The sequence below is a fragment of the Macroventuria anomochaeta genome (genome assembly GCF_010093625.1).
Source record: "Macroventuria anomochaeta strain CBS 525.71 unplaced genomic scaffold BU25scaffold_7, whole genome shotgun sequence".
In the NCBI taxonomy this organism is placed as follows: Eukaryota; Fungi; Ascomycota; class Dothideomycetes; order Pleosporales; family Didymellaceae; genus Macroventuria; species Macroventuria anomochaeta.
Genome location: NW_022985368.1, coordinates 63154 through 84727, shown reverse-complemented (window position 1 = coordinate 84727; position 21574 = coordinate 63154). Strand labels below are relative to the sequence as shown.

The window sequence follows — 21574 nt, the reverse complement described above, 5'->3', positions numbered from 1 at the left end:
GCGAAGGTCGACTCGCTGCTTTCGCTGATGCTCTCGTGATCGTGAGTCCGGGCCTGTTGCGCTTCTTAGCCATCGAATATCATTTTGGCATCCAATAATATCGAATAGAAACCTCTCATTGCAGAAGAATGATAACCGTACTCTTTTTCATTTGCACACGTCATGCAGATGCTCTAATTCTGATGCATCCCTCATTGTCGTCCCATATAGTACAGTCCATCTCTTGGCACCCTTATCATACACTCTCCTCATTTCTTGTAGCGCACAGCATTGCGCCATGCCTCTCCCGCCGTCATTCTCCAACTCAAAGCTCTACTGCCTCAGCCTCTCCAACTCCCTCAGAACAACAATGTTCGCATCTAAGAAACGATCGACGCACTGCCTCATGCATGGCTCCTCGTACTTGTCCAGCTTGCCGTTCTTGATCGTGCCGGCAGGGATGCACTTGCGGAAACATGTGTCTGTCAAGCTGTGGATCGCTGTTCAAACATCAGCATATGAGCATTCAAGAGCACAAATGGAAACAAGTGTATGGCGGTTGCTTGCAGGAAAGGAAGGGATGGTGGGAGCGTTCTGAAGGTATGGGCACGTACAAGACTGAATGCGCGCCTTTTGTCCCTCGTTGATGGCAAACTGTTGCAGTTGCTGCTTGTCGGCGTCGCTGAGCCTGGTGACGTCTACATTCGCGAGGCCGCCGCCGAGTCCGTCCATTTTGATTATGTATGAGACCGGGTTGAATTGGACGGGTATAAAAAGGCGAGTGATTGGGCGTTGAGGCACGTGGGAAGCGGCGTATGTGGATGCGTAGTGATGGCGGAAAGTTTCTTGGATGATGATGAAGCTCAACTAATTCGGTGGCCTGTGCTCGGTTTGATATCCGCGACTATCATGGTAGGACTTCTACAACATTCATGTTCTGGTGTCAGATACAAGTGCTCGTACAAGGAACCAGCAAAATCTGTTAAATGCCCTCTAAGGCTGCGGTACTGGAAAATTTGTTCGTTGAGGTCCATGCAGGCCGTACCTTACCTAAGCTTATCATGGGACGCAAGAGCAGGAAGATGTTACAACTATACGAAATGCAATCTCTGCTCAGATCGATCGTCTCCCGAACAAGTCGCCTATTCGGCATGGGTTGAGGGCGTTTTTCGAGGGTGCCGGGGTAAGAAGTAAACATGTAACATCACAGAAGCCCAAAGAGTGCACGTCATGAACTGTGAAGGGGTATCGCATTTGCAGTAACACATTTGAAGGTCGCGCGCACACTTGTAGTGGCGTCATGCTGAATTGATTCATTCGAGTCGCCGTGACTACGTGCCCGTGAACGCCAGGCATAACACATCGCTTTTTTCCATAGCTGGGTATCCCAGGTCCATTCATTCCCATGCACCAAAATTCGCTTAAACGAGGTTGAGCTTGGTGGCAGCAATGTCGAGAGCGTCGACATCAGCAGTCAGGCGGGCGAAAGCCTTCTTGGAGCCGTCGGGGCGGATGAGAGTGTTGATCTTGATGCAAGAGACGTCGTACTGCTTCTTGAGGGCAGCGGCGATCTGGCGCTTGTTGGCCTTAACGTCGACGATAAAGACGAGGGTGTTGTTCTCCTCGATCTGAGCTCGGATTAGCGGCTGTCTCCTAACTTTTCAGATGCTTTCCAATTACCTTCTTCATGGCAGACTCGGTGTTAAGAGGATGGATCAGGATGGTCGAGGCATCCATGCGAGGGGCATGGGGGATCGACTTGCGGGGGTACTTGGGAGCACGAGACAGCTCAAGAGTCTTGGGCTGGTGGAAGCTGGTGCTCTTCCTGATGGCGCGCTTCTTGTTCGCGTACGACTGTCATCTCGTTAATTGTGTCCGACACACGAGAAGAACAGCCCGCCAGAGATTGGTTCTGGCACGACTTAAGAAGTTCAAGGGGTTCTTACACCGCGAAGGGCAGCCTTAGCGGCGGCATTGGCCTGCTTGCCGGTCTTGGTGGCGGCTGCGATATGTTAGCCATGTTCTTGAATTTGGAGAGGTTCGTCGAGGGGCTGATCGAGACGCATTCGCTGCATTGCAGTACGGTACCAGGCTTCCTGCTGCTGCCGTGTTGTGCAAAATCTTCGCAATGCGCGTGCTCGTGGCTCGATCGATCGCCGGCGACTGAGGCGGGACGTACTCTTGGATGCTGCCTTGGGAGCCATTTCGACGATGTGTTGCTGTGGTTAGTGACGAAGCGCGAGGGAAAAGTCAAAAGGGAACTTTCAATATCGATGAGTGGTGTGCGGTAAGCGAATCTAGTGGCGTTTAGTGCACCGTGCGTCGACCACCTCTGCAAGCCAGCGTTCTTTCGTCCATGAACACCAAGACATGTGATCACCAATCTTGTGAACACCATGGCCGTGAAGAAGCGCCAGAAAGCGCTGGCGAGCGGCAGGCCACCCGTCAGCAGACCCAAGGAGCGCATGAGTGCGCAGCAATCCCGGACCATCATTCGCACGCATCACCGATTACACAAACAGCTTGCTGCAGCGCAGAAGACCGGGGATGAGATGAAAGCTAAAGAGCTAGAAGCTGCAATCGAGAACAATGGTGGCATTGCCGCATACCAAGCAGCAAGCAAGCAAGGGCAGGCCAACGACCGCGGCGGCGATTCCAGCAAAGTACTCGTAGACTGGTTGGTCGAACTTGGTGTCATCGATCGCAAAGCTCGAGGACAGAATTCGACAAAGCAGGTGCCCCTGAGGTGTCTCGAAGTAGGCGCTCTATCAACAACAAATGCAATCTCGAAATTTCCCACCCTCATCGAAATGACAAGAATCGATCTGAACAGCCAAGGTCCTGGTATCGAGAAACAGGATTTCATGAAACGCCCACTACCCAAGTCTGATCAAGAGCGGTTCGACATTCTTTCCTTATCGCTGGTTCTCAACTATGTTCCAGACGCAATTGGCCGTGGAGCGATGCTTCACCAGATCATCCAATTCTTAAAATCAAAGAAAGGTTATGCCGCAGACAACGAGAGCCTGCCATTGTTGTTCTTTGTCTTGCCTCTTCCGTGCATTGATAACTCCAGATACATCGATGAGCCGCGGTTACTGGGGATCATGGACAGCCTTGGTCTCGTCCTTGCGAAGAAGAGAATGACAGCGAAGCTATGCTACTACCTGCTTCGATGGACAGGAACTGTACGGCGGACTCGGTTCGAGAAGAAACAGATAAGAGACAAGGCAGGGATGAATAACTTCTCGATCGAAGTATAACTATATCCACTCGCGTAATCCCCTGCTCAATGGAAGGAGCGAATGCGAGCGAAAGTAGAGGAGCCTAATCTCGCTCGTCTTTGAAGAGCCAGTCAATGATTACGAAGTTAAGAAGAAGGGCTGTTTGTGATTGTCAGAGGAGCTATGGTGCCCAGTCGGTTTCGTTGGCATGAATGGTAGTGTATATGGGACGTTAAGAGGCTACGCTCACTCTTCACTTTCCACTCACTTTCAACGGCACCTACCCAAGCTGTAAGCAGTAGACACGACTGAACTCTAGCCTCTTCAATCTCGAATCACATCGGTTCTAATGGAGGACATGACCCCTGGTGGCGAGAAGATGGCAAATGAACGCATCTTAAGGACGAGTCGCCCGGTCGTTGGCTTGCGAGTATGCGATAGCACCAGTCGCCACTCACACCTCGCCGCTGCATGCGCACGCAACGTCAAGCAGGTGGCTACAGGTCACCCTCATACTCTCAACTGGCGCGAACCTGTCTCGTACGAGCACAACGTCGACGTCAATCGATTGCACGAAGGAGAGTAGATCATTTACTCGCCAATCTGCCGAGCCTCCAGACCATCGCGTTGCTAGGTTTCAAACGCCAACAATTGCGTGCGGCTCGGGGAAGTCAGGCACGTTGCACAAGACAAGCTCATGCCTGCGAGTGCAATCATCCTCAGACGTTGGATTACACTTTACTCCAGATTACCACATCTTGCCAGTGAGCAATGAGCATACTGTGCTCGGCAGCTTCGGTCCCGTCCCGATCGTTCGTGCTTTCGTCTCCACACTGGAACTTGTCAAAACAAATCCCGACAAACCTGTTCACCCCCGATTGCGGAATGTCAGTCGCGGCGTTATTTCGCTGCACGTTATATCCGGAGGTGCTACAAAGTCGCAATCTTGAAACCTCAATCCCGAGGGATAATCGACCATCTTCAGAGCAGCACGTCGCGCACGCAGCAAGACGCTTCAGAAATAGTAACACACGATTCATAAGTTCAGCCACTGCATTGTGTCAGTGTTTGGTGTTCCTCAAGCACGTTTTGGTGTTCGCACGCAAGATGGAAGGATCAAATGAGTTCCCGCCTCATCATTTCGCCAACGTTTGATCTCCACTTAGCGCATCTACACCCTGAATACTCATCAGAAAATCCTGTGGAACTCATCTCACTAAGCTTTTCGCAAATGTCCACAGCGTGAGCCTAGACCTGGGGTCCTCGAAAGCAGCTCGTGCGGTTGGGGCATCCTGCATGTCTGCAGCCGTGCCGCTCCCGCCGTTTGACGTGGTGACAGTGAGCTCATTTACTTCCGAGCAAATTTCCACGCAATGTTGGGTTCTACTACATGTGGCAAGGTAGACGAGATTTTGTACCAGGGTTGCGAAGGGCTTTATGTATTGAGGCTGCCACTTGAGAAACACCTTACGAGCTTCCGGTCTCTCCCACCACAGTCACTCATTTTCGCAAGCCTAGTGCTGCTGCCACTCGTTTGATACGATCCACTACAGTCATTACTATCACTGCTATCACGGAGTACCGAAGACGTTCCATATACCCAAAAACGATCAACTTGACATAAGCTTAAATCAACATGAAGTCGACAATCTTCTCCATCATCCCCCTTGTGGGCTTTGCCCTCGCCCAGGAAGGCTGCACTAGGCGAACTGTCACCAAGACTGAGACAGAGAAGACATACGTCACAGTCCAGCCCAGCCCTGTGCCCAGCGATATCACTATCACCAGCACAATCGACATCACCACAACCATCACTGTCCGCCCTTCGTCTTCAATTAAGGCAACAACGACCGGTCTCCACTGGGGAAGCTACGCCAACGGAACCTACAACAACCATACTGGTCGCCCTCAGCCAACCCTCTCCTCTGTCTCCCTCGACTACACACTCTCTACCGTCACTGAGACACCTGCGCCCACGTACGCTCCTGGACAGGGCTACGGCTCGTCCAGTGAGACCAGCGAGGCTGCCATCCCTACCTCTGAGACTCCTGCTGTAGCTGAGTTTTCCTCTGTCTACGAGGCTCCTGCTGCCTCTTCCACCGTCAGTGCCGTTGATGCCCAGGCTACATCCGCTGCCGGCTCCAAGCGTGGTCAAGCTACCTTCTACGGCGGCAATACCGACGGAGGCAAGTGCTCGTAAGTCTTACATTGATGAAGTTGGTGACAATGACTAACTTCCGAATCGATTTTCTGGCTATACCATACCATCTTCTCTCTTCGGCACCGCCCTCTCTGACTCCAACTGGTCCAACTCCGACAACTGCGGAGCCTGCGTCAGCGTCAGCGGCCCCTCCGGCAACAAGATCACTGCCATGATCGTCGATGAGTGCCCCGGCTGTGGCACCAACCACCTCGACCTGTTCGAAGCCGGTTTTACCAAGCTTGCTGACAAAGCCGAGGGTGTGATCTCCATCAGCTGGGATATCGTGCCCTGCGGCATCACCTCGCCCATCGTGCTCAAGAACAAGGAAGGCACCAGCGCCTACTGGTTCAGCATGCAGGTCCAGAACGCTAATGTTGCTGTTGCGTCGCTTGAGGTTTCGACTGATGATGGCAAGACGTGGCAGCAGACGCAGCGCCAGGAGTACAACTACTTTGAGAACTCGGCTGGTTATGGAACGGAGACTGTGGATGTCAAGGTTACGAGCACCAGCGGCGAGAGCATTGTTGTCAAGGATGTCAGCATTGCGCCAAAGAGCACGAAGACTGCCGCTAGCAACTTCTCGTAGATGGTGAGAGGACGGGGAAACGCTAGGCATGGGTTTTTATGATGGTTTCTTCTTGATGATGGACCGATGATTTGGATGTTTCACTTCTATCAAGCTTAGTTGATTCGCTTCTTTTTGGATACTTCTACTTTTGCCGCTAGGTCGGATTTCATTCAATGCAAATATTTGCACTTCACTCAGTCAAAACCTTGAAGGCGGTTGAGAAGTTGTTTGACTTGAATTCAACATGTCAGACGTCTACTCGGAACAATTTTGTGGCCTCTCATGGATCTTTCAGCACTGGCTCGTAGGAGTTGACTATCTGACCTCAACTACCTCTTCCTCGGCACCTTCGGCGCCGGCAGGTTGTCCCTCCTCCTAATCCTGACTCTCACATCGCTTTTCGGTACCTTGACACTCGCCGCATCTAGCGCCTTGGGAAGAACCCACTCACCCGTCTTCTTCTCTTCTCCGTCCTTTTCCACTCGGCTATTACTCTTGTTCACCTTCCCATCGCTGTCCAGAGCGGCAGCACCAGCGTGCACTTCATCACGGACCTCGATCATCTTCTCTATAAACGTCTTTTTTGGTGCTGGGCTGATCTCCCACAACTGGACGATACCTGCTATGATAGAAACTAGCAGCGCGGTTTTGTATTGCTCCGAGGTGTCCGCTGTGGAAACAATGGAAGGGCCAGGTGCGGACTTGACAAAGCGGTCTGGCTTGAACGTTTCAGGCGAAGCGAAGTTTGCGGACGAGTTGTTGATCAGGCTTCTTGAGAGACCAAGGTCAATGTGTGAGCCGGCCTCGAGTTCCCACTGCTCCTGAACGCCAGGACGTAGACTCTTCTCATCCAGAACTGTGGGCTTGCCAATGGTGTACAAAGTAGCTGAGGAGTTGTAGAGGCGCCGAGCTTCGTTGATGCAAGAGTGTAGGTATGGAAAGGGCGTCGGGCTCTGAAACTGAGCGGGTGAGGTATATGAGATCTCGGGTGGTGCAGGGAACAAGGGGTGGATTGATGGGGGCTGGATGGCTTGCGCCCACGATTTTGTCTCCTCTTTGATCTTTGCGAAAGGTGTCGCTTGGTCGCTCTGCGCTAGCGGCCAGGTCGAGGAGAAGTACACCTGGAGCAAAGTCCAGAAAGCGAGAGGGACGACTTCTGCAACGATGCTGTGTATCAGATGAAGAGCGATAGCCGCTCGCGCTGAAATGGGTATGTCATGTTTCATGAACAGCTCATTGAGTGTTGCAAGCGGCGTCGATGTGTCGGCATCTGTTTCCTCTTCGCTCATGCTTTCGTCATCGTCTGGCACTCGTCTGACTTTTGGCTCTGTAAGCTCCTTGAACAACCTGGTAAAGTTCTGGAGAAGCCTTCTCTTAGCCAATGCTGCTGTTGGTAGTCCTTGGATTGGTGACAGTCGTGGTAACCCAAGAGCTAGTGCGTAGTAGTGCCTGTTGATGTCCGCTAGATCTGAGGCCAACAGTTGGTAGGATTCAGGGAATTGTGCACCAGCAATAGGTCCAAGTATCGTGTTGCAGCAGAAGTCGTTGATCAAGACGAAGAAGTCGCACTCCGCTTCTGAAGTACCGTCAGTCAGCTCAATGTTGGCCGTCCGTTCCCATTGCATCTGGTCGACGATTGACGAGTTGAATGTGATAAGATCCGGTAGAGTATCTGTGAGAATCTTGCATGATGCGGCGACGAGAGTTTCCATCGATTTTGAGCGAAAGATTTCGGCGTCAACAAACTCGCTGACCTTGGGCAGCAGCTCAAAGTATTCATTCTCAAAGCCCTTTGGCATACCGAATGCGTTGCGAAGTATCGCCCATCTAGAAGTGGTGTGCTCTCCTAAGCTGGTACATTTCCTGTGGAGTTCTTCCAGGAGAGTGACCGTGAGGATGACAACGTGTTTTGCACCGGCTGCCTGATACGAGATGATGCTGTGTGTCGATGAATCTCTGACTCCCTTCAACCAGTCTTCTTCGCCAGAGACAATGCTTCCCAGGTGTCGGATCCCTGGAATCCAGTATGGCAGCGACTGTACCCTGCTCTTCCCGCCATCCTTGCTTTTGCTTGTGCCTCCTGAGCCAGAGAGCAACCTTGTTGGAAGAAGGAGAAAGACTGCTGAGATCGCAAATTGCGGTAGGATGTCGAACCAGGAAAAGTCGTCGCCCACGAAGCCTTGCAGTGTTTGTCCGAGTCCGTAGTAGTAAGCTACAGCCAATATGAAGGGACTGAGTAGCAAGATATACCATATTGGCAGAAAGAGCGTTCTTATGATGCCATTGGAGGCATACACAGCTATAAACAGACCCTTGAGTGCCATGTTGGCGTGTTGTCGATGTTGTCAACACCGAACACTGTGCCTGGGTGAGATGCCAGATGAGCGTCTATGAAGCTGACGGACTAATCCCCGGATCAGGTGCGCTCGACGAGATGAGGCTCCAGCAACGCGGGCTACGAGCCGCAATCAGAACGTGGTCTGGCGTACCACAGGAGAACAAATAGGAGTCGCCGCCGCTGAGAGGGCTGGAAAAGAGGACGCTATCTTTCGAGGGTAGGATGACAGTTAGAAGGCACGGTGACATTTGAAGCAGCGCTAGCTGTTTTCTTTTCCTCTTCGGGCCATAGCGCCCTCGGTTCGATGTCCAAAGATAGACCCCACCTTTTAGTCGTGCAGCTTCGCTCTGGTGTTGATGAACCCCTCTTGTGCATGTCAAGAGACTAAGAGTTCAGCTGAACGACTGGTTGCAACATCAGCCCTTGTGACAGCCCTGTAAGTGTTGCTGCGATCAGATCACAATCGGTAGCTCCGCCCTGTAGCCCTTTTTCACGACTAATTCCGCAGCACCAGTCATACCTTGCTGCTTCCAGCATCACCATTATCAAACTTGCGGAATTGAGCATTGAAAACAATCATCGCGGTATAACAATCTGCAACAATCCACTTCTTAACGGCCCATCAATCTGACTTCACTAGAGCATCCGACCACGTGCGGCTTCCGATATCAAGACTACTTCAGCTGCACGATCAAACGCCACAGCAAGCTTTCCAAGAGCCTCCAAGAGCCTCAAGCTTCCCATTTGCTGTTTTCAAACAGAGCTGCAAGCTACCCTGCTCCAGATCAAGCTGTCAAGATGACCCCCACACCAGTGCCCAAGCACCTGAACTTTATCACAGGCAACAAGAACAAGCTCGCAGAAGTCCAAGCCATTCTGGAAGGCGTCATTGAGCTCCAAAACCAGAATGTCGACCTAGTCGAGATCCAAGGCACAGTCGAGGAAGTCACATTAGACAAGGCACGACGAGCCGCGGAAGCAGTACGTCCGACGATGATTATGACCACTCAATTGACCCATCGCTAATCCTTATGTAGGTTGGAGGTCCCGTGCTAGTGGAAGACACATGTCTCTGCTTCAAAGCCATGAACGACCTTCCCGGACCATACATGTAACACTCTCCTGATTCTCACGCTTCGTTCCATCTCGTGCTAACATACAGCAATAGCAAATGGTTCATGCTCTCCCTCGGCCCCCTCGAGCTGCACAAGATGCTGTCCGGCTTCGATGACAAGTCTGCGCAGGCGGTGTGCACATTCGGTTATTGCGCGGGACCTGGCCACGACCCGATCACGTTCCAGGGACGTACGGATGGCAAGCTGGTGCCGAGTCGAGGGCCTACTGTCTTCGGTAAGCAGCTGATCTTCCAGTACAGTGTGGTGAACGTGCTAATGAGAGGACAGGCTGGGACTCGTGCTTCGAGTACGCGGGAACAGGACAGACGTACGCGGAGATGGACAAAGCGGAAAAGAACAAGATCAGCCACCGCGGCAAGGCGCTGGAAAAGCTGAAGGAGTGGCTGGCCGCCAGGACCGACGCCTAGAGAGACCATCACAGCGAAAAAAAAAATAGACTCACCTTACAAGCAGCGCAAAGCCGCGAATCTTCTCACTCTTCCCTTCCTATCCCTTACTCCTCATCCTTGCGGTCCTTCTTCCAGTTCTCAACCCACTGCTCAATCCTCTCCAAATTCCCATCAACATCATCCACACTATCACTCCTCAGCTCCACTACAATCTCCTCCTTGTATGACTCCCTCGCCTCATCAAGCAAGACCTGCATGATCTCACTATCCATATTCTCGTCGAGCTTCTTATCCTTGTACCCTCTCGCGGTGAGGCGGTCGTACAGAACCGTAGAATCACATCGCAAGACAACGACGAGATCGATCCAGCGTTCGGGAAAGAGGTCGCAGGCGTGCCAGTCGAGGACCCGGCCACCTTCTTCGGAAATTTGGCTTTCTTCGAGGTAGTCTAGGAGCTGTGGGTGAATATGTTAGCTTGGTGTTCGCTCAATGCTCTCGCACCATGCCTTCGAGCTCGCAAGCATCAAACAAGCGTCAAGTCTCTTGGAGACATTTTGGGCGAATGGGCAGAAATGTACCTTATCCTCATCCACAATCCAACTCCCAAGCTCCTCATCCCTGCCCTCGTGGAACCCCTCATCCTTCACAATCTGGTTGACAGAGATATGCTTGAACCCCGTCGCTCTCGCTAACTGCTCGGCGTGTGTCGTCTTGCCTACACCGGGTGTGCCTGTGATAATGATGTTGGGGTTCTTGCGCGCCATGTTGTGAGGATTTTGGGGCTGCAAGATATAGCTTGTGTGGTCGCGAGGGAGTTTTGCCCGGCTATGGCTGCTGTATGAAGAGGAGAGGAAGCTGTGCTGTAGTCGAAATGGTGTTGTGTTTTGTTGTGCTTGTTGCCGTTCTCACAGAAATAATCGACACCGCCAAAGTTTTGCCAAAGGAACCCCCACCTAGCACGCTACCCCACACTAGCCCGTCAGGGATGTCACTTTCACTTTCACTTTCACTTTCACGCGAGCGCGTGGAACAGGAGTGAGGAAGAGCAAGTTGCATGGTACTCTGGCTACAGACTCTTGCATCTGTGTCATGACAAACTCCTGTTCACAGGTTGATGGCACGAAGCATGGAATTATACTCTACGTACGTAGGTCAAGGGGTTGGATCAAGGGATTTTTGAACTCGCTGTTCGTATCTCATTCATCTCATTCTATATACCAAAACTTTTACTATCCATCGCTGTAGTCGTGGTTCATCCGCTGCTCATCGCTGCCTCATGCATTGAGTGCGCAACAACACTCCAGCTACCCTACGCCGAAGATGTCAAGATTCTGTTGCTACCAGACAGGGCGTACCTGAGGGCGTGCTATGAGCAGGGACTATTAGTGTAGAGTGGAGTGGAGCGAGGGAGGGAGAACCAGTATAGTTCGTGTATAGCTAGAACAAGCACCCCCGATCAGCGTCCAGCTCTTTTGATGCAATGATACGCCGTGCAGGAAAACATGTAGTGCTGTGCAAATGTAACGGGAAAGGGTCAGGTTGTGAGCCTGTCACAGCCAGAATAGCCATCTAGATTGTTGAAACAAGCCCAATGCCCTGAGATATCATCGAAAAAGATCAGTCGAAAGAGACGTTTAGCTTTGCTTGCACTCGGCAGCCTCCTGCTTGGGTTTTGTGCCGTCGTTCTAGAAGTTTGTTAGTACGTTGTAGTCATACCACGGACAGGTTTTTGCTCACCTCGTCATCTGACTCCTCATCCTCATCACGGTCGTCGCTGAGCTCGTCCTCATCTTCATCGTCTTCGTCCTCGAACTCGCCCTCGTCGAAGTCCTCAAGGTTCTCGTACTGGAGAGCCTCACCGGTGAACCAGTCGATGGCACGGGGAATGAGCTTCTCCTTGATGTCCTCACCGAGCTGGTAGTCGAGCTCGAGACGCTCCTCGATGTCGGAGGAGGCATCGTCGTCATCCTGGGGAGGGCTTGGGGGGTCGAAGAAGTTGAAGAACGACTCTGTGGGAACGGTCTTCTTGACAACGCGGGTCTGCTTTGTGTCTGCTGGGGTTAGTTTTCCTACTCATCAAGAAATTGTGGTGATCGACTCACTCTTGTTCCTCTGCTTCTTGCTCTCAACGCGGACGGTCAGGTCCTTGCCCGCCTTCCAGTCAATCTTGTCACCCTCAGCATGGTCGTAGATGAAGTCGCCACCGTAGCCGTTCTCCTCCTGGTAGAAGTAGGTCTTGGTGATGGTCTTGTTGGTGAAGAACTCGTTCTCCTCGAACTCGAAGATGAGGCGGAAACCGGGGCGGTCGAGGTACTCCATGCGGACGTCGGTAAGGTGCTTCAACGCAGCCTCGTCGCGGTCTGTGATCATCTCGGCGAGCGAGATCTGGTTCTTCATGGCGCTCAGCCAGAACTCTGGGATACCCTTGACGTCCTTGCCCTCATCCTGGTTGAGCTCCTTCTCGGGCTGCTCCTCATCGTCCTCCTCTTCCTCGTCTTGCTGCTCGCCAACCTTGACCTGCTCCTCTGTGGGCTCGGTGGAACCGTTGACAATCTTTGCACGCTGCTCGTACAGGGGTGTGAACTTGGCGAAGTACTTCTTCTCGAGCTGGAGGACCTCCTCCTGGAACTCAGCCTCGAGCTTGGAATGCTCTTTCTGAACACCCTTGAGGCCAGCAACACGGCGGCGGACGGAGCCAGGAAGCGACTCAATGTAGCCACTTGAGCGGCCAACGAGGGAACCAAGCTTTGCCTGCATCATTGAGACCAGGGCGGGGTTTGCAGCGAACAATCCGGCGGCGGCACGGTCAAGCTCCTCTGTGAAAATTCGAATTAGCGGTCAAGAACATCTGCGGCGCCAGCGCGCGGGGTTGGAGGGGTAACAAAACAACAGAACAGAAAGTGAGTGACATACCTTCTTTGATGGTGCCAACATTCGGCTGCTGGGCGCGCGAGGAGATAGGTGCAGCATTGGCGGGTGTGTTTTGTGGTGTGCTGGTAGGCTGCTTGTTAGATCTTGGGACGTCCATGGCGGCGGTTGGGGTGGAGAGTTTTTGTGGTAGGGTGTCGGGAAAAAGGTGTCGTGGGGCAGAAAGAGACTTACGGAGCGGAGATGGAGTCCATCTTCTTATTGCGGATCGGCTCAGACATCTTGGCAGAGGCTCTGTGGTTCCGCGACGCAAGGTGGCAAAATGTTGAGGGATGTTGTGTGTTGGTGAGTGCTTCTGCAGCTTTCGGCGGGACTGAGGGGCGATCTAGCGCGTTGGACTTTGGCGGGCTACAATTAGTGGCAGGCCGAGCGTGAAAGAACGACCGTCGACGCTGAGCGCGCGTGGATGATGGCACTGGTGCACGATAGCGCGCTTGGGGTGTTAGAAGAGTACGTGTTTCGTTATTTGTTGCGTGGAGTTTGAAGCTTTTTGAACCTTTCTCTACCATGCCGTGAAGGCGCTGCACGTGTTTCCAGCACGAGAAGCAACGACTCAGTTCTATCTGCCGACAAACATCATTCGCAGCAGTTGCCCAGTCACTACAATGTTAGCGCCGACATTGGCCGCGGGCACCCTTCTTTGATCCCTCCCTCTGATGCACAAGTTCCTCCACAGATTGGGCGCCTTGAACACCCAGGAATGACAGTAGGTCAGAAGCGGCACCGAGCTGTTGTCTCTCGCTAGCCTAGCCAACCTGAGGTGTCTCCGACGGCGCGCTGTTGAACTTTGGGATGACTTGCAGAAATCGACTGCAGCAGGGTTGCTCTCTGTTGACTTCAAGCCCTGCATGCTTTCATCCACGAACAGCTTCCTAGCCATACTTTCCCATGTTCTAGAAGAAAGCGGGGGCCATACAAGAATTTCTTGCTAGAAAACCTACCCGCCGCCGTCATTCACGACTAGTCGCATGGCTTGAAGGGGAAAGGCGGCTAGAGACTGGGGAAGGGGATGCTTGCATGTCACCTCGACCGAACTCCCAGTCCGGAAATACTACCGAACATGAACACGTGCAGCTTGACAAGGCTGAAGTGTTGGCATGGATATTCTACCCCTCAACACCTTTGCTTATACACTCTTGGGTATGAATTGCATTGTGTTCAGAGCTAGACCTCGGTACACTATTACCATCAATATTGTTTTTGAACTCATCACCGACAGGCATGCGAGCTGCTTCAATCTGCGTCTATGCTTGCGAAGACGCCCAATGAAGCTCTAGCAATAGGTTTCAAGTCAAGCTCCACACTATCAACTTGATCCTTTTGCTCAGATCAATGCTATCTTACTCGCCAGCAACTAAACAGTCAGTGCAAGCCGTTGACTATACCTCCAGTTCTCGAGGGACTCCTCACTGTGTCAAGACTGCCCAACCTGCATCTGTGCTTGCAAATGGACACCCAAACAAAACCGTAAGTAGTCGTCGATATATTGGCTCTTCGTTTGCCCAACTCCATGGTCTCCCAAAGACTAATGCTTCAATGTCCAAATCCACCTTGCTCGGGTCGTTGCTGCCTAATCCACGATCAAAGAATCGTTGCAAGCTTGGATACGCAGGAATTAAATCTATACTTTGAGATCTACTCAATATTTTGCAATCTTCCCTAATCTTACAGTGGTGAACGCAGCAACAACCGCACAAACCGCCCCAATAAACAGACACACACTAATAGCATTCACGCCCTCAGTGCTATGATGTTCTTCCTCAGGCGCATCACTGAGTTCGGGACTCTTGCCAGGTTCGAGCAACGAAAACACGACGAAAGAGATACCAGTTCCGACGAATTGTGGTAGCGTGGTATAGACGTTCATTATGCCGAGATACTTACCGCTCCCCTCGCCCGTAGACTGCTGCTCAAAATCCGGTTGATCGAGGTGAAGGGTAGACGGGGCATCGAGTTCGATTGAGTTGCGACCGAGAGGGATGTACGAGGGCGTTGAAGAAAGGCGGTTTATTTCTACGCCGAGGAAGGCGAAGGGCGCCCAGCAGCTTATCGCCCAGGAGCCGCTTGTTGTTAGCTTATACTCGTTTGACTGAGGTGAGAGGAAAGACGTACATGCCGCACACGCCTATGATGAGGGTAGCGCTACACAAAGACTGCACAAAGGGAGCCAGACACATAGCACCTGCGAACACGGCATGACTGATCGTCCATGCAGTGAGGAGCGAAGGTTTTAATTGTCCGGCTCTTTGAACAAAAGTTGCGATTTTCGCAGGTGGTCGCGCTGTGAAGGGTGGCTCTTCGCCCTCTGGGCTCTTTACGACGAAGGGTAACAGGACGGACATGATAAATGTGATGATTGAGAAGCCAATGAGCGCCAGCGAACCAACGCGGCCGACTTGCCCGGTCATGTCGTTGGAAGTTTTGGCGGAGGCGGGTGCGTCGTAGCGGAGGTAGACTTCGCCGACCCATGTTGTACTGTAGAAGAGGAAGGGAAACCAGCCTAAATCACCGTCAATTCTGTTGTGTTCGGAATGGTGGAGAACGGTGATGCTGACCTATCCATGCCCAAAACTGCACATGGCAGATGGCTTTGATGCTTGCAGGCAGACCGAGCGTTGATTTGCCGAGGTCAGTCAGGACCTTTATGGCGCCCAGTTTCTCCTCGCTATCATGTCCGATCAGAACCCTCTCCGTAACAGCCCAGCTCGTGAGCCCCACGGTCAAACACAAGCAGAATGCAGCCACAACTGTGAGTTGCTTGAACTGCGTATCGCCCAACAACGTTCCAAAGACAGCCTCCAGCTTCAAGGCGCCAGCACCATACCCAATCAAACTCCCCACAGCGACCATTCGACTCGCCCAACTGCTCCCCGCCTGCTGTTTCGGAATCGGCAACGTGTCAATAATGAGCCCCCTACAACTGCCCTGCACCGCGTTGATCGCGAAATCAATTCCATAGATACTGAACACGGCGAGTACTATCGTCGCATTCTTGACCGTCTCCTTATCGCTCGCAAACCAGCTGACCACTTCTTTTGTCCAGCCGAGCAGTAGCAGAAACAGGGATGTGAGGATTGTGCAGCCGACCATAAATGGACGCCGTCGGCCGTAGCGCGAGGTCGAGCGGTCTGCTATCACGCCGACGATGGGTTGCATTATTAGGCCTGAGAGGGGACCGGCGACCCAAACGAGGGAGATACGGGATTTGGTGAGGCCGAGCTCAAGGAGGTAGGGGGTGCAGTACGTCATTTCGACGTTCCATGTTATCCTGCGATTGTCAATGTTAGCCTTGGGATTGTGTATAAGGCCCAATATATGGGGAGACGCACTGCAGACCGATGAGCGATGCTGTGAGCAGCGCCATGCGCATGCTCTCACTGGAGCCCTTGACCGACGGCGTGCCGACCCATTGTGCTACGGATGGCATCCTCCCTCTCTTCTATCGTAACTTCCAATTGGCTCTGGGTGTTAAGGTCCGACAACTGGGTATGCGGTCGCGTGCGCTGTAGGCCGGGGAATGGAATGTTGCATTGGGCGATGACGCGCGTGGTTCAAGGGTCTACAAGGCTGCGCTGTTAAGGAAACATGACACGGAGACAAAATAGAGGTGCGAAAGGTGAAAGATGAAAGGTGCAAGGTGAACAATTTAACGTGATGTACAAGCATACGTAGCTGCAGAGGGAGTGCGACGTCAGCTTTGATGGTGGCTTAGGCGTGGAGATGCCGTTGGAGCGAACTAGGGTTATGACTAGAACGGGCCGCTTGCGTGCAGCGATGAACGACACCGAACGCCTGGTCTCGGCTGAGTGAACGCTGACTTGGTCTCGAATCTGCATGTTCATGCTCAACATCGCTTCTGTAAGACATTGAATCACCGAAGCACAATGCTTTGCTGAAGTTATGTTATATCATCATTGCTTCAATGGCCCTGGAATCCTCGAGACAAGTCATGGTGTATGCCCCGAGCTCCATCTCCACACCCCGTACAGCCTTATCCATTCTGGGCACTCCATGTTGCGGAGAAGACATCCGTTATTAGGCCCACAGTAACTGGGAAGGCGGCGAGCTGCAGTTGCATCAAAGATAGTTGGTGGTGACAGGTAGCGAAGGAAATTGAATGTAGATGGTGAGGTGTCGGTGGTTTCCTCGAGATTCAATTTGATAGAAATAATCAGACAGCCAACAAATGCGATGCAGCAGAGTGCGCCTGAACATGCTATAGATATACAGCTCCGAATGCCCAACATCCAGATACAGATCAAAACGACATTAGATAGCGAATAAGTTCCCACCGCTGTTATAGGGTGGTCGAGATTACCAAGAAATGCGCATCAAGCGCCAATCAGTTCCTTTGGCACACAGGCGAAACCCGTGCTGATAACGGCCAAGATGGTGCTGAAGATGATCAGAGCCCAGTTCAGTGCCTTCTCCCCTGCTCGGATGTCCTTGCCAAAAAGCTTCAGGTGGAAGGCGACCGGTAGGATGATGCAGATAGAGAAACAAGCAACACTACCGAGAAGGGTCATAATGCGGTCGAACGACGGGAAGATAATGGCAATAACCACGAAGACAATAATTGTCACGATGCGTAGCGTGACCTTGAAAAAACCTCGGTTGAGGCCCGACATGCCGTTGAGAGAGCTCGAGACTGCCATGGCGCGTGTGTCGAGGCCGAAGAGAACCTCAAGTGTAGAGACGATAGGGCGTGAGTTGAGCGGGACTTTGGTGAGTGGAATGATGGCGATGCAGATGGCGATGAAGACGGACAGCCCTGGTGGGTAGCCTGCAGTTTTGAAGATGTTGTTGGTGATCTCTTCGCTTACTCCTTCACCAAACATGAGGATACCGGCGCAGGCCATGCCGATGTCAATCATGAAGGTGAAGATGTAGGTGATGTTGACACCACGGCGATACTTGTACGGGTGTCTCATGTCTCGATAGATGTTGGGGAATACGGAGTGGCCGCCCCAAGGGGACATGAGAAGACCGAACGATAGGGGTATTGTCATCCAGTTCTCAGGGAACAAGTACTGAGCCATGGGTTGACGGATGGATCCAGGAGCGTCAGCCTTGATGAGACCGTCTGCCCATACAGCGAGTGTGATGCCGAAACAGGACATGACACCCAAGATGGACGTAAACGACAGCATGCGCAGGGGGAGAAAGCTCATAGGGATCAAGATGACACCACAAACGATCTTCCATGTAAGGACACCATATCCAGAGATCAGAGCATCCATGCTGTCAGCGAAGAGCACGACAAGGGCAACACATGCTGCCAGAAGCTCGAGGGAGAAGAGTATGCTGACAGCAACACGAGCTTTGTTGCCGAAGGAGACGTAGGCCAGGTCGGCGAAGGTGATGAGGGAGCTGTCCACATCCAGACATTTGGCAAGCAGCTTCGCGGTATACGAGGTGACCACGGCAGACCAGGCGAGGAAGATCATGCCGACCACCCAACCAGAGTATTTCAGAGCTAGGGGCAGCGTTAGCAGCCCTACACCAACTAGAACGTTGACGGAGTTGAAGATGGTCTGCGGAAGTGTCGATTGTCCAACTACCACGTTGATGATGTGTCCGTCCTCTTCGACTTGCTTGACCAGTAATGGTTCTCGCTCTTGCTCTGGTTCTTGGACGCCCTTTAGCTGCTGCTCAGTGAACAGGCGTCTAGCATGGCGCATCGAAGAGTCGTTGACGCGTGCAGACAAGCTGCCATAGGCTGTACCATAACTTCCACCGAACGGCGAAGACAGCGAAGGCTCGATGTTGAAGATGCTGTCGCCACGTCCCCGCAATCGTTGCTGTGAGTCCCTCGGCAGAAGGCGTGTGTTCTCGTTGGCGCCGCTCTCCTCATCCACGACTGCGACTGCCTGGTCAGACGTGCGCCTTCCCTCTGTCTGTAGCGCATGGCGAAGGGCTGAGCGATGTTCTGCGAGAGAACTTGGGACAAATCCAGTGCGTGGGAACTCGGCGGTGGGTGTCTCGTCGTCGTCGTCGTCGTCGCTCTCTACGCGGAAGCTTGGGCGCATGGGTGTGATCTCGAAGAAGCCTGCTGCACGCTGCCACGAGCGGGCGAAGTTGTTGATACTGTTGACGCCGCCTGCATCGCCCAGCGCCTGCAATTGCTGCGATACCGAGGATCTGTGGTTCTCTGTCAGTCTGCGGTCTATTGCGCCCATAACGCTAGCAATGGCAGAGTTTGCCTACCTCCTTCGTCGTAAAGTGCCATTGATCGCTGAGGATGTGCCTGTGTTCGATGCGCTCTGTTCGCTGGGCCGCCGTTCGAGCTCGTCCCACTGCACGCAACTGCCCTGCGAGCCTACCGACGCGCCTTGCACGCCGTCGTACTGGTCCCAGGTGGACGGCTGCTTGCCTTTGATGTCCATGGTGAGCAAACGTCAGTCTCTCACACTGGCGGGTACACAAAACGAATAGCAATGGATCGAAAGATAAGAGAGAGCAGGTGGAGTCGATATAAAACTTGTTCACGGACCCATGCAGGGTGCAGGAGCTAGGTACAGTATCGATGGAAGGTTATCGTCGGATGGAAGATTGGCGTATGAACCGCGCAACGCCTCTTGTCCATGACCACCGCGGCGCGGCAGATGTCCCTGATAAGAAGCGCCGAGAACGGAGAGAGACATCTGTGAAGCCTTTTGGATAGAGGTATCACGAGGCAGGCCCCCCGCATAAAGCTCCGTCATACCGCGGGCGTGCAGCGGGCGTCTATTGGACTGTGAGTGCGCCCGTTAGCGATTGAACCTGAGGCACAAGCATTGTTCATGACTGTGTTTGACTCTGGTTGACTGGAGATAGACGTAGTCGACACATTGAACTCTGGTGCCTGGTCAGTGAGAAGGATAAATCTGCACCCATCCAGGACCTTTTATTGCTGCATCTTCTTGTATCGAACGTGGTGGTGTGCATAACAGGCGTGAGCGACCGCCGTAACGTTTGGCGCCCCTCCGCCTGCACGCAAATTTCGCATACACCCCGCCTCACACGTTGTCCGCTCCGTCACTTAACCACCCTCGCACCCACACCGCGAAGATGTCGTCGAAGGAGCCCCAGCCCAACGACGCGGAGAAGAACATCGAGATCTGGAAGGTCAAGAAGCTGATCAAGCGTCTTGAAGCCGCCCGCGGAAATGGCACATCTATGATCTCGCTCATCATCCGTATGTGAGCCCTGAGCCTTGCAGCGCACGATGCCTCCATGCACGAGCAGCACCACTCACTATGCACAGCGCCCAAGGACCAGGTCTCGCGCGCCGCGAAGATGTTGGCTGAAGAGTTCGGCACTGCCTCCAACATCAAGTCCCGTGTCAACCGTCTCTCTGTCCTGTCCGCGATTACCTCCACCCAGCAGCGCCTGAAGCTCTACTCGAAGGTCCCGCCCAATGGTCTCGTCATCTACTGTGGTGAAATCCTGACCCCCGAGGGCAAGGAACGCAAGGTCAACATCGACTTCGAGCCCTTCAAGCCCATCAACACCTCGCTGTACCTCTGTGACAACAAGTTCCACACTGAGGCCCTGAGCGAGCTGCTGGAGTCAGACCAGAAGTTCGGTTTCATCATCATGGACGGAAACGGTGCTCTCTTCGGCACCCTGTCAGGAAACACCCGTGAAATCGTTCACAAGTTCTCTGTCGATCTGCCCAAGAAGCACGGTCGTGGTGGTCAATCTGCCCTGCGTTTTGCCCGTCTGCGTGAAGAGAAGCGCCACAACTACGTCCGCAAGGTCGCCGAACTGGCGGTGCAGAACTTCATCACAGCTGACAAGGTCAACGTCGCTGGTATCATTCTGGCCGGTAGCGCGGACTTCAAGAACGACCTGAACCAGTCCGATCTCTTCGACAACCGTCTGCAGTCCAAGGTCATCAAGGTCGTCGACGTGTCCTACGGTGGCGAGAACGGCTTCAACCAAGCCATCGAGCTGTCTTCCGAGACACTTGGCAACGTCAAGTTCATCCAGGAGAAGAAGCTCATCAACGAGTACTTCGACCACATTTCCAAGGACTCCGGCAAGGTCTGCTACGGTGTTGAGGACACCCTTAAGGCCTTGGAGGCTGGTGCTGCGGAGACTCTGATTGTTTTCGAGAACTTGGAGATCACCCGCTGGGTGCTCAAGGCTTCAGATGGCACAGAGGTCATTCTCCACACCAACAAAACGCAGGAGGCTGACCGAACCAACTTCATGGACAAGACCACTGGACAGGAGATGGAAATTGTCGAGCAGTCATCTATGCTCGAGTGGCTTGCCGAGAAGTACCGCGACTTCGGTGCCACCCTCGAGTTCGTGTCTGACCGTTCCTCTGAGGGCAACCAGTTCGTGAAGGGTTTCGGCGGTATCGGTGCCATCCTGCGTTACGCGCTCAACTTCGAGCAGCTTGCCGACTTTGAAGACGACGAAGATGAATTCTACGATGATTGACGGTTGTGCGCCCTCGCTGACTGCGAGGCAGCGTCCCCACTCCACGCGCCGAGTGAAGGAACGTCCGCTGCCCGTTTACAAGGTCAACAAGACGCGCCCGGATTGAAGGACGGAGCAGTCGATGTTACGACGCTTCGCCTCTCCAGACTGTAGATGAACAGGGGAGCGTTCACGAAGGTTTTGCATGGTAGGCCAACCATAACCTGATATCTGGTCATTACTAACATCTGACAGGCTGATGAACCACCCATTCTTATCACCCACCCCTTTCGTTCAACGGAGAGGCAGCAGCCTTCTCCGACAAGTTGCCCAATCACATCTTGATTGTAGAGCTCTATCCTAGCCGCGACTATGAGTGAAGACGAACAGGACACTG

At 53.0% G+C, this 21574-nt stretch overlaps 12 protein-coding genes across 12 annotated transcripts; 5 read left to right on the top strand and 7 right to left on the bottom strand.

Moving 5' to 3' along the window:
* Positions 1-87: 87 nt before the first annotated feature.
* BU25DRAFT_362286 (uncharacterized protein) lies at positions 88-936 on the bottom strand. The gene is made up of 2 exons (XM_033703725.1): positions 594-936; positions 88-479 (listed from the first exon to the last, which is right to left on the bottom strand). Exons 1-2 carry the CDS (start codon positions 709-711, stop codon positions 313-315), a joined length of 285 nt encoding a protein of 94 aa, XP_033564431.1. The 5' UTR covers positions 712-936; the 3' UTR covers positions 88-312.
* Positions 937-1214: 278 nt separating this feature from the next.
* On the bottom strand, positions 1215-2183 carry BU25DRAFT_408213 (uncharacterized protein; the record flags this gene model as incomplete). The annotated part of the gene is made up of 4 exons (XM_033705757.1): positions 1215-1607; positions 1660-1833; positions 1926-1981; positions 2159-2183. 4 exons carry the CDS (start codon positions 2181-2183, stop codon positions 1401-1403), a joined length of 462 nt encoding a protein of 153 aa, XP_033564430.1. The 3' UTR covers positions 1215-1400.
* Positions 2184-2348: 165 nt separating this feature from the next.
* BU25DRAFT_254734 (uncharacterized protein) lies at positions 2349-3397 on the top strand. Its single transcript, XM_033701653.1, has one exon. It carries the CDS (start codon positions 2376-2378, stop codon positions 3240-3242), a length of 867 nt encoding a protein of 288 aa, XP_033564429.1. The 5' UTR covers positions 2349-2375; the 3' UTR covers positions 3243-3397.
* Positions 3398-3881: 484 nt separating this feature from the next.
* BU25DRAFT_254745 (uncharacterized protein) lies at positions 3882-4627 on the top strand. Its single transcript, XM_033701654.1, has one exon. The coding sequence runs from the start codon at positions 3975-3977 to the stop codon at positions 4356-4358; it is 384 nt and encodes a 127-aa protein (XP_033564428.1). The 5' UTR covers positions 3882-3974; the 3' UTR covers positions 4359-4627.
* Position 4628: 1 nt separating this feature from the next.
* On the top strand, positions 4629-5992 carry BU25DRAFT_484175 (carbohydrate-binding module family 63 protein; the record flags this gene model as incomplete). Its single annotated transcript, XM_033711192.1, has 2 exons — positions 4629-5399; positions 5542-5992. Exons 1-2 carry the CDS (start codon positions 4840-4842, stop codon positions 5990-5992), a joined length of 1011 nt encoding a protein of 336 aa, XP_033564427.1. The 5' UTR covers positions 4629-4839.
* Positions 5993-6175: 183 nt separating this feature from the next.
* Positions 6176-8520, bottom strand: BU25DRAFT_408210 (uncharacterized protein). The gene has a single exon (XM_033705756.1). It carries the CDS (start codon positions 8296-8298, stop codon positions 6304-6306), a length of 1995 nt encoding a protein of 664 aa, XP_033564426.1. The 5' UTR covers positions 8299-8520; the 3' UTR covers positions 6176-6303.
* A 300-nt stretch (positions 8521-8820) lies between these two features.
* BU25DRAFT_408209 (inosine triphosphate pyrophosphatase) lies at positions 8821-9908 on the top strand. The gene is made up of 4 exons (XM_033705755.1): positions 8821-9293; positions 9350-9423; positions 9481-9662; positions 9716-9908. The coding sequence occupies exons 1-4, from the start codon at positions 9111-9113 to the stop codon at positions 9853-9855; spliced, it is 579 nt and encodes a 192-aa protein (XP_033564425.1). The 5' UTR covers positions 8821-9110; the 3' UTR covers positions 9856-9908.
* Positions 9780-10732, bottom strand: BU25DRAFT_387269 (P-loop containing nucleoside triphosphate hydrolase protein). The gene is made up of 2 exons (XM_033704431.1): positions 10416-10732; positions 9780-10292 (listed from the first exon to the last, which is right to left on the bottom strand). The coding sequence occupies exons 1-2, from the start codon at positions 10599-10601 to the stop codon at positions 9942-9944; spliced, it is 537 nt and encodes a 178-aa protein (XP_033564424.1). The 5' UTR covers positions 10602-10732; the 3' UTR covers positions 9780-9941.
* Positions 10733-11022: 290 nt separating this feature from the next.
* BU25DRAFT_408205 (NAP-domain-containing protein) lies at positions 11023-13216 on the bottom strand. Its single transcript, XM_033705754.1, has 5 exons — positions 12940-13216; positions 12751-12830; positions 11940-12653; positions 11575-11888; positions 11023-11522 (listed from the first exon to the last, which is right to left on the bottom strand). The coding sequence occupies exons 1-5, from the start codon at positions 12984-12986 to the stop codon at positions 11472-11474; spliced, it is 1206 nt and encodes a 401-aa protein (XP_033564423.1). The 5' UTR covers positions 12987-13216; the 3' UTR covers positions 11023-11471.
* A 1087-nt stretch (positions 13217-14303) lies between these two features.
* Positions 14304-16472, bottom strand: BU25DRAFT_408203 (sucrose transport protein SUC2). The gene is made up of 4 exons (XM_033705753.1): positions 16095-16472; positions 15321-16033; positions 14878-15265; positions 14304-14825 (listed from the first exon to the last, which is right to left on the bottom strand). Exons 1-4 carry the CDS (start codon positions 16190-16192, stop codon positions 14405-14407), a joined length of 1620 nt encoding a protein of 539 aa, XP_033564422.1. The 5' UTR covers positions 16193-16472; the 3' UTR covers positions 14304-14404.
* Positions 16473-16755: 283 nt separating this feature from the next.
* On the bottom strand, positions 16756-19410 carry BU25DRAFT_489053 (vacuolar amino acid transporter-like protein 1). Its single transcript, XM_033711396.1, has 2 exons — positions 18973-19410; positions 16756-18906 (listed from the first exon to the last, which is right to left on the bottom strand). The coding sequence occupies exons 1-2, from the start codon at positions 19149-19151 to the stop codon at positions 17097-17099; spliced, it is 1989 nt and encodes a 662-aa protein (XP_033564421.1). The 5' UTR covers positions 19152-19410; the 3' UTR covers positions 16756-17096.
* Positions 19411-19441: 31 nt separating this feature from the next.
* On the top strand, positions 19442-21421 carry BU25DRAFT_254616 (peptide chain release factor eRF/aRF subunit 1). Its single transcript, XM_033701652.1, has 3 exons — positions 19442-19501; positions 19582-19942; positions 20012-21421. Exons 2-3 carry the CDS (start codon positions 19816-19818, stop codon positions 21196-21198), a joined length of 1314 nt encoding a protein of 437 aa, XP_033564420.1. The 5' UTR covers positions 19442-19501; positions 19582-19815; the 3' UTR covers positions 21199-21421.
* Positions 21422-21574: the final 153 nt, after the last annotated feature.

Coding starts and splice junctions, on each gene's coding strand:
- BU25DRAFT_362286 (XM_033703725.1), bottom strand. CDS start 711: ATGGACGGACTCGGCGGCGGCCTCGCGAATGTAGACGTCACCAGGCTC. Junction 480..593: donor AAAGGCGCGCATTCAGTCTT/GTACGTGCCCAT, acceptor ATGTTTGAACAG/CGATCCACAGCTTGACAGAC.
- BU25DRAFT_254734 (XM_033701653.1), top strand. CDS start 2,376: ATGGCCGTGAAGAAGCGCCAGAAAGCGCTGGCGAGCGGCAGGCCACCC.
- BU25DRAFT_254745 (XM_033701654.1), top strand. CDS start 3,975: ATGAGCATACTGTGCTCGGCAGCTTCGGTCCCGTCCCGATCGTTCGTG.
- BU25DRAFT_408210 (XM_033705756.1), bottom strand. CDS start 8,298: ATGGCACTCAAGGGTCTGTTTATAGCTGTGTATGCCTCCAATGGCATC.
- BU25DRAFT_408209 (XM_033705755.1), top strand. CDS start 9,111: ATGACCCCCACACCAGTGCCCAAGCACCTGAACTTTATCACAGGCAAC. Junction 9,424..9,480: donor GACCTTCCCGGACCATACAT/GTAACACTCTCC, acceptor ATACAGCAATAG/CAAATGGTTCATGCTCTCCC. Junction 9,663..9,715: donor TCGAGGGCCTACTGTCTTCG/GTAAGCAGCTGA, acceptor ATGAGAGGACAG/GCTGGGACTCGTGCTTCGAG.
- BU25DRAFT_387269 (XM_033704431.1), bottom strand. CDS start 10,601: ATGGCGCGCAAGAACCCCAACATCATTATCACAGGCACACCCGGTGTA. Junction 10,293..10,415: donor GGATTGTGGATGAGGATAAG/GTACATTTCTGC, acceptor ATTCACCCACAG/CTCCTAGACTACCTCGAAGA.
- BU25DRAFT_408205 (XM_033705754.1), bottom strand. CDS start 12,986: ATGTCTGAGCCGATCCGCAATAAGAAGATGGACTCCATCTCCGCTCC. Junction 12,831..12,939: donor ATGGACTCCATCTCCGCTCC/GTAAGTCTCTTT, acceptor GCAGCCTACCAG/CACACCACAAAACACACCCG. Junction 11,889..11,939: donor CAAGAAGCAGAGGAACAAGA/GTGAGTCGATCA, acceptor TAACCCCAGCAG/ACACAAAGCAGACCCGCGTT.
- BU25DRAFT_408203 (XM_033705753.1), bottom strand. CDS start 16,192: ATGCCATCCGTAGCACAATGGGTCGGCACGCCGTCGGTCAAGGGCTCC. Junction 15,266..15,320: donor GCAGTTTTGGGCATGGATAG/GTCAGCATCACC, acceptor ACGGTGATTTAG/GCTGGTTTCCCTTCCTCTTC. Junction 14,826..14,877: donor ATCATAGGCGTGTGCGGCAT/GTACGTCTTTCC, acceptor AACAACAAGCGG/CTCCTGGGCGATAAGCTGCT.
- BU25DRAFT_489053 (XM_033711396.1), bottom strand. CDS start 19,151: ATGGACATCAAAGGCAAGCAGCCGTCCACCTGGGACCAGTACGACGGC. Junction 18,907..18,972: donor GGCACTTTACGACGAAGGAG/GTAGGCAAACTC, acceptor AGAGAACCACAG/ATCCTCGGTATCGCAGCAAT.
- BU25DRAFT_254616 (XM_033701652.1), top strand. CDS start 19,816: ATGTCGTCGAAGGAGCCCCAGCCCAACGACGCGGAGAAGAACATCGAG. Junction 19,943..20,011: donor TATGATCTCGCTCATCATCC/GTATGTGAGCCC, acceptor CACTATGCACAG/CGCCCAAGGACCAGGTCTCG.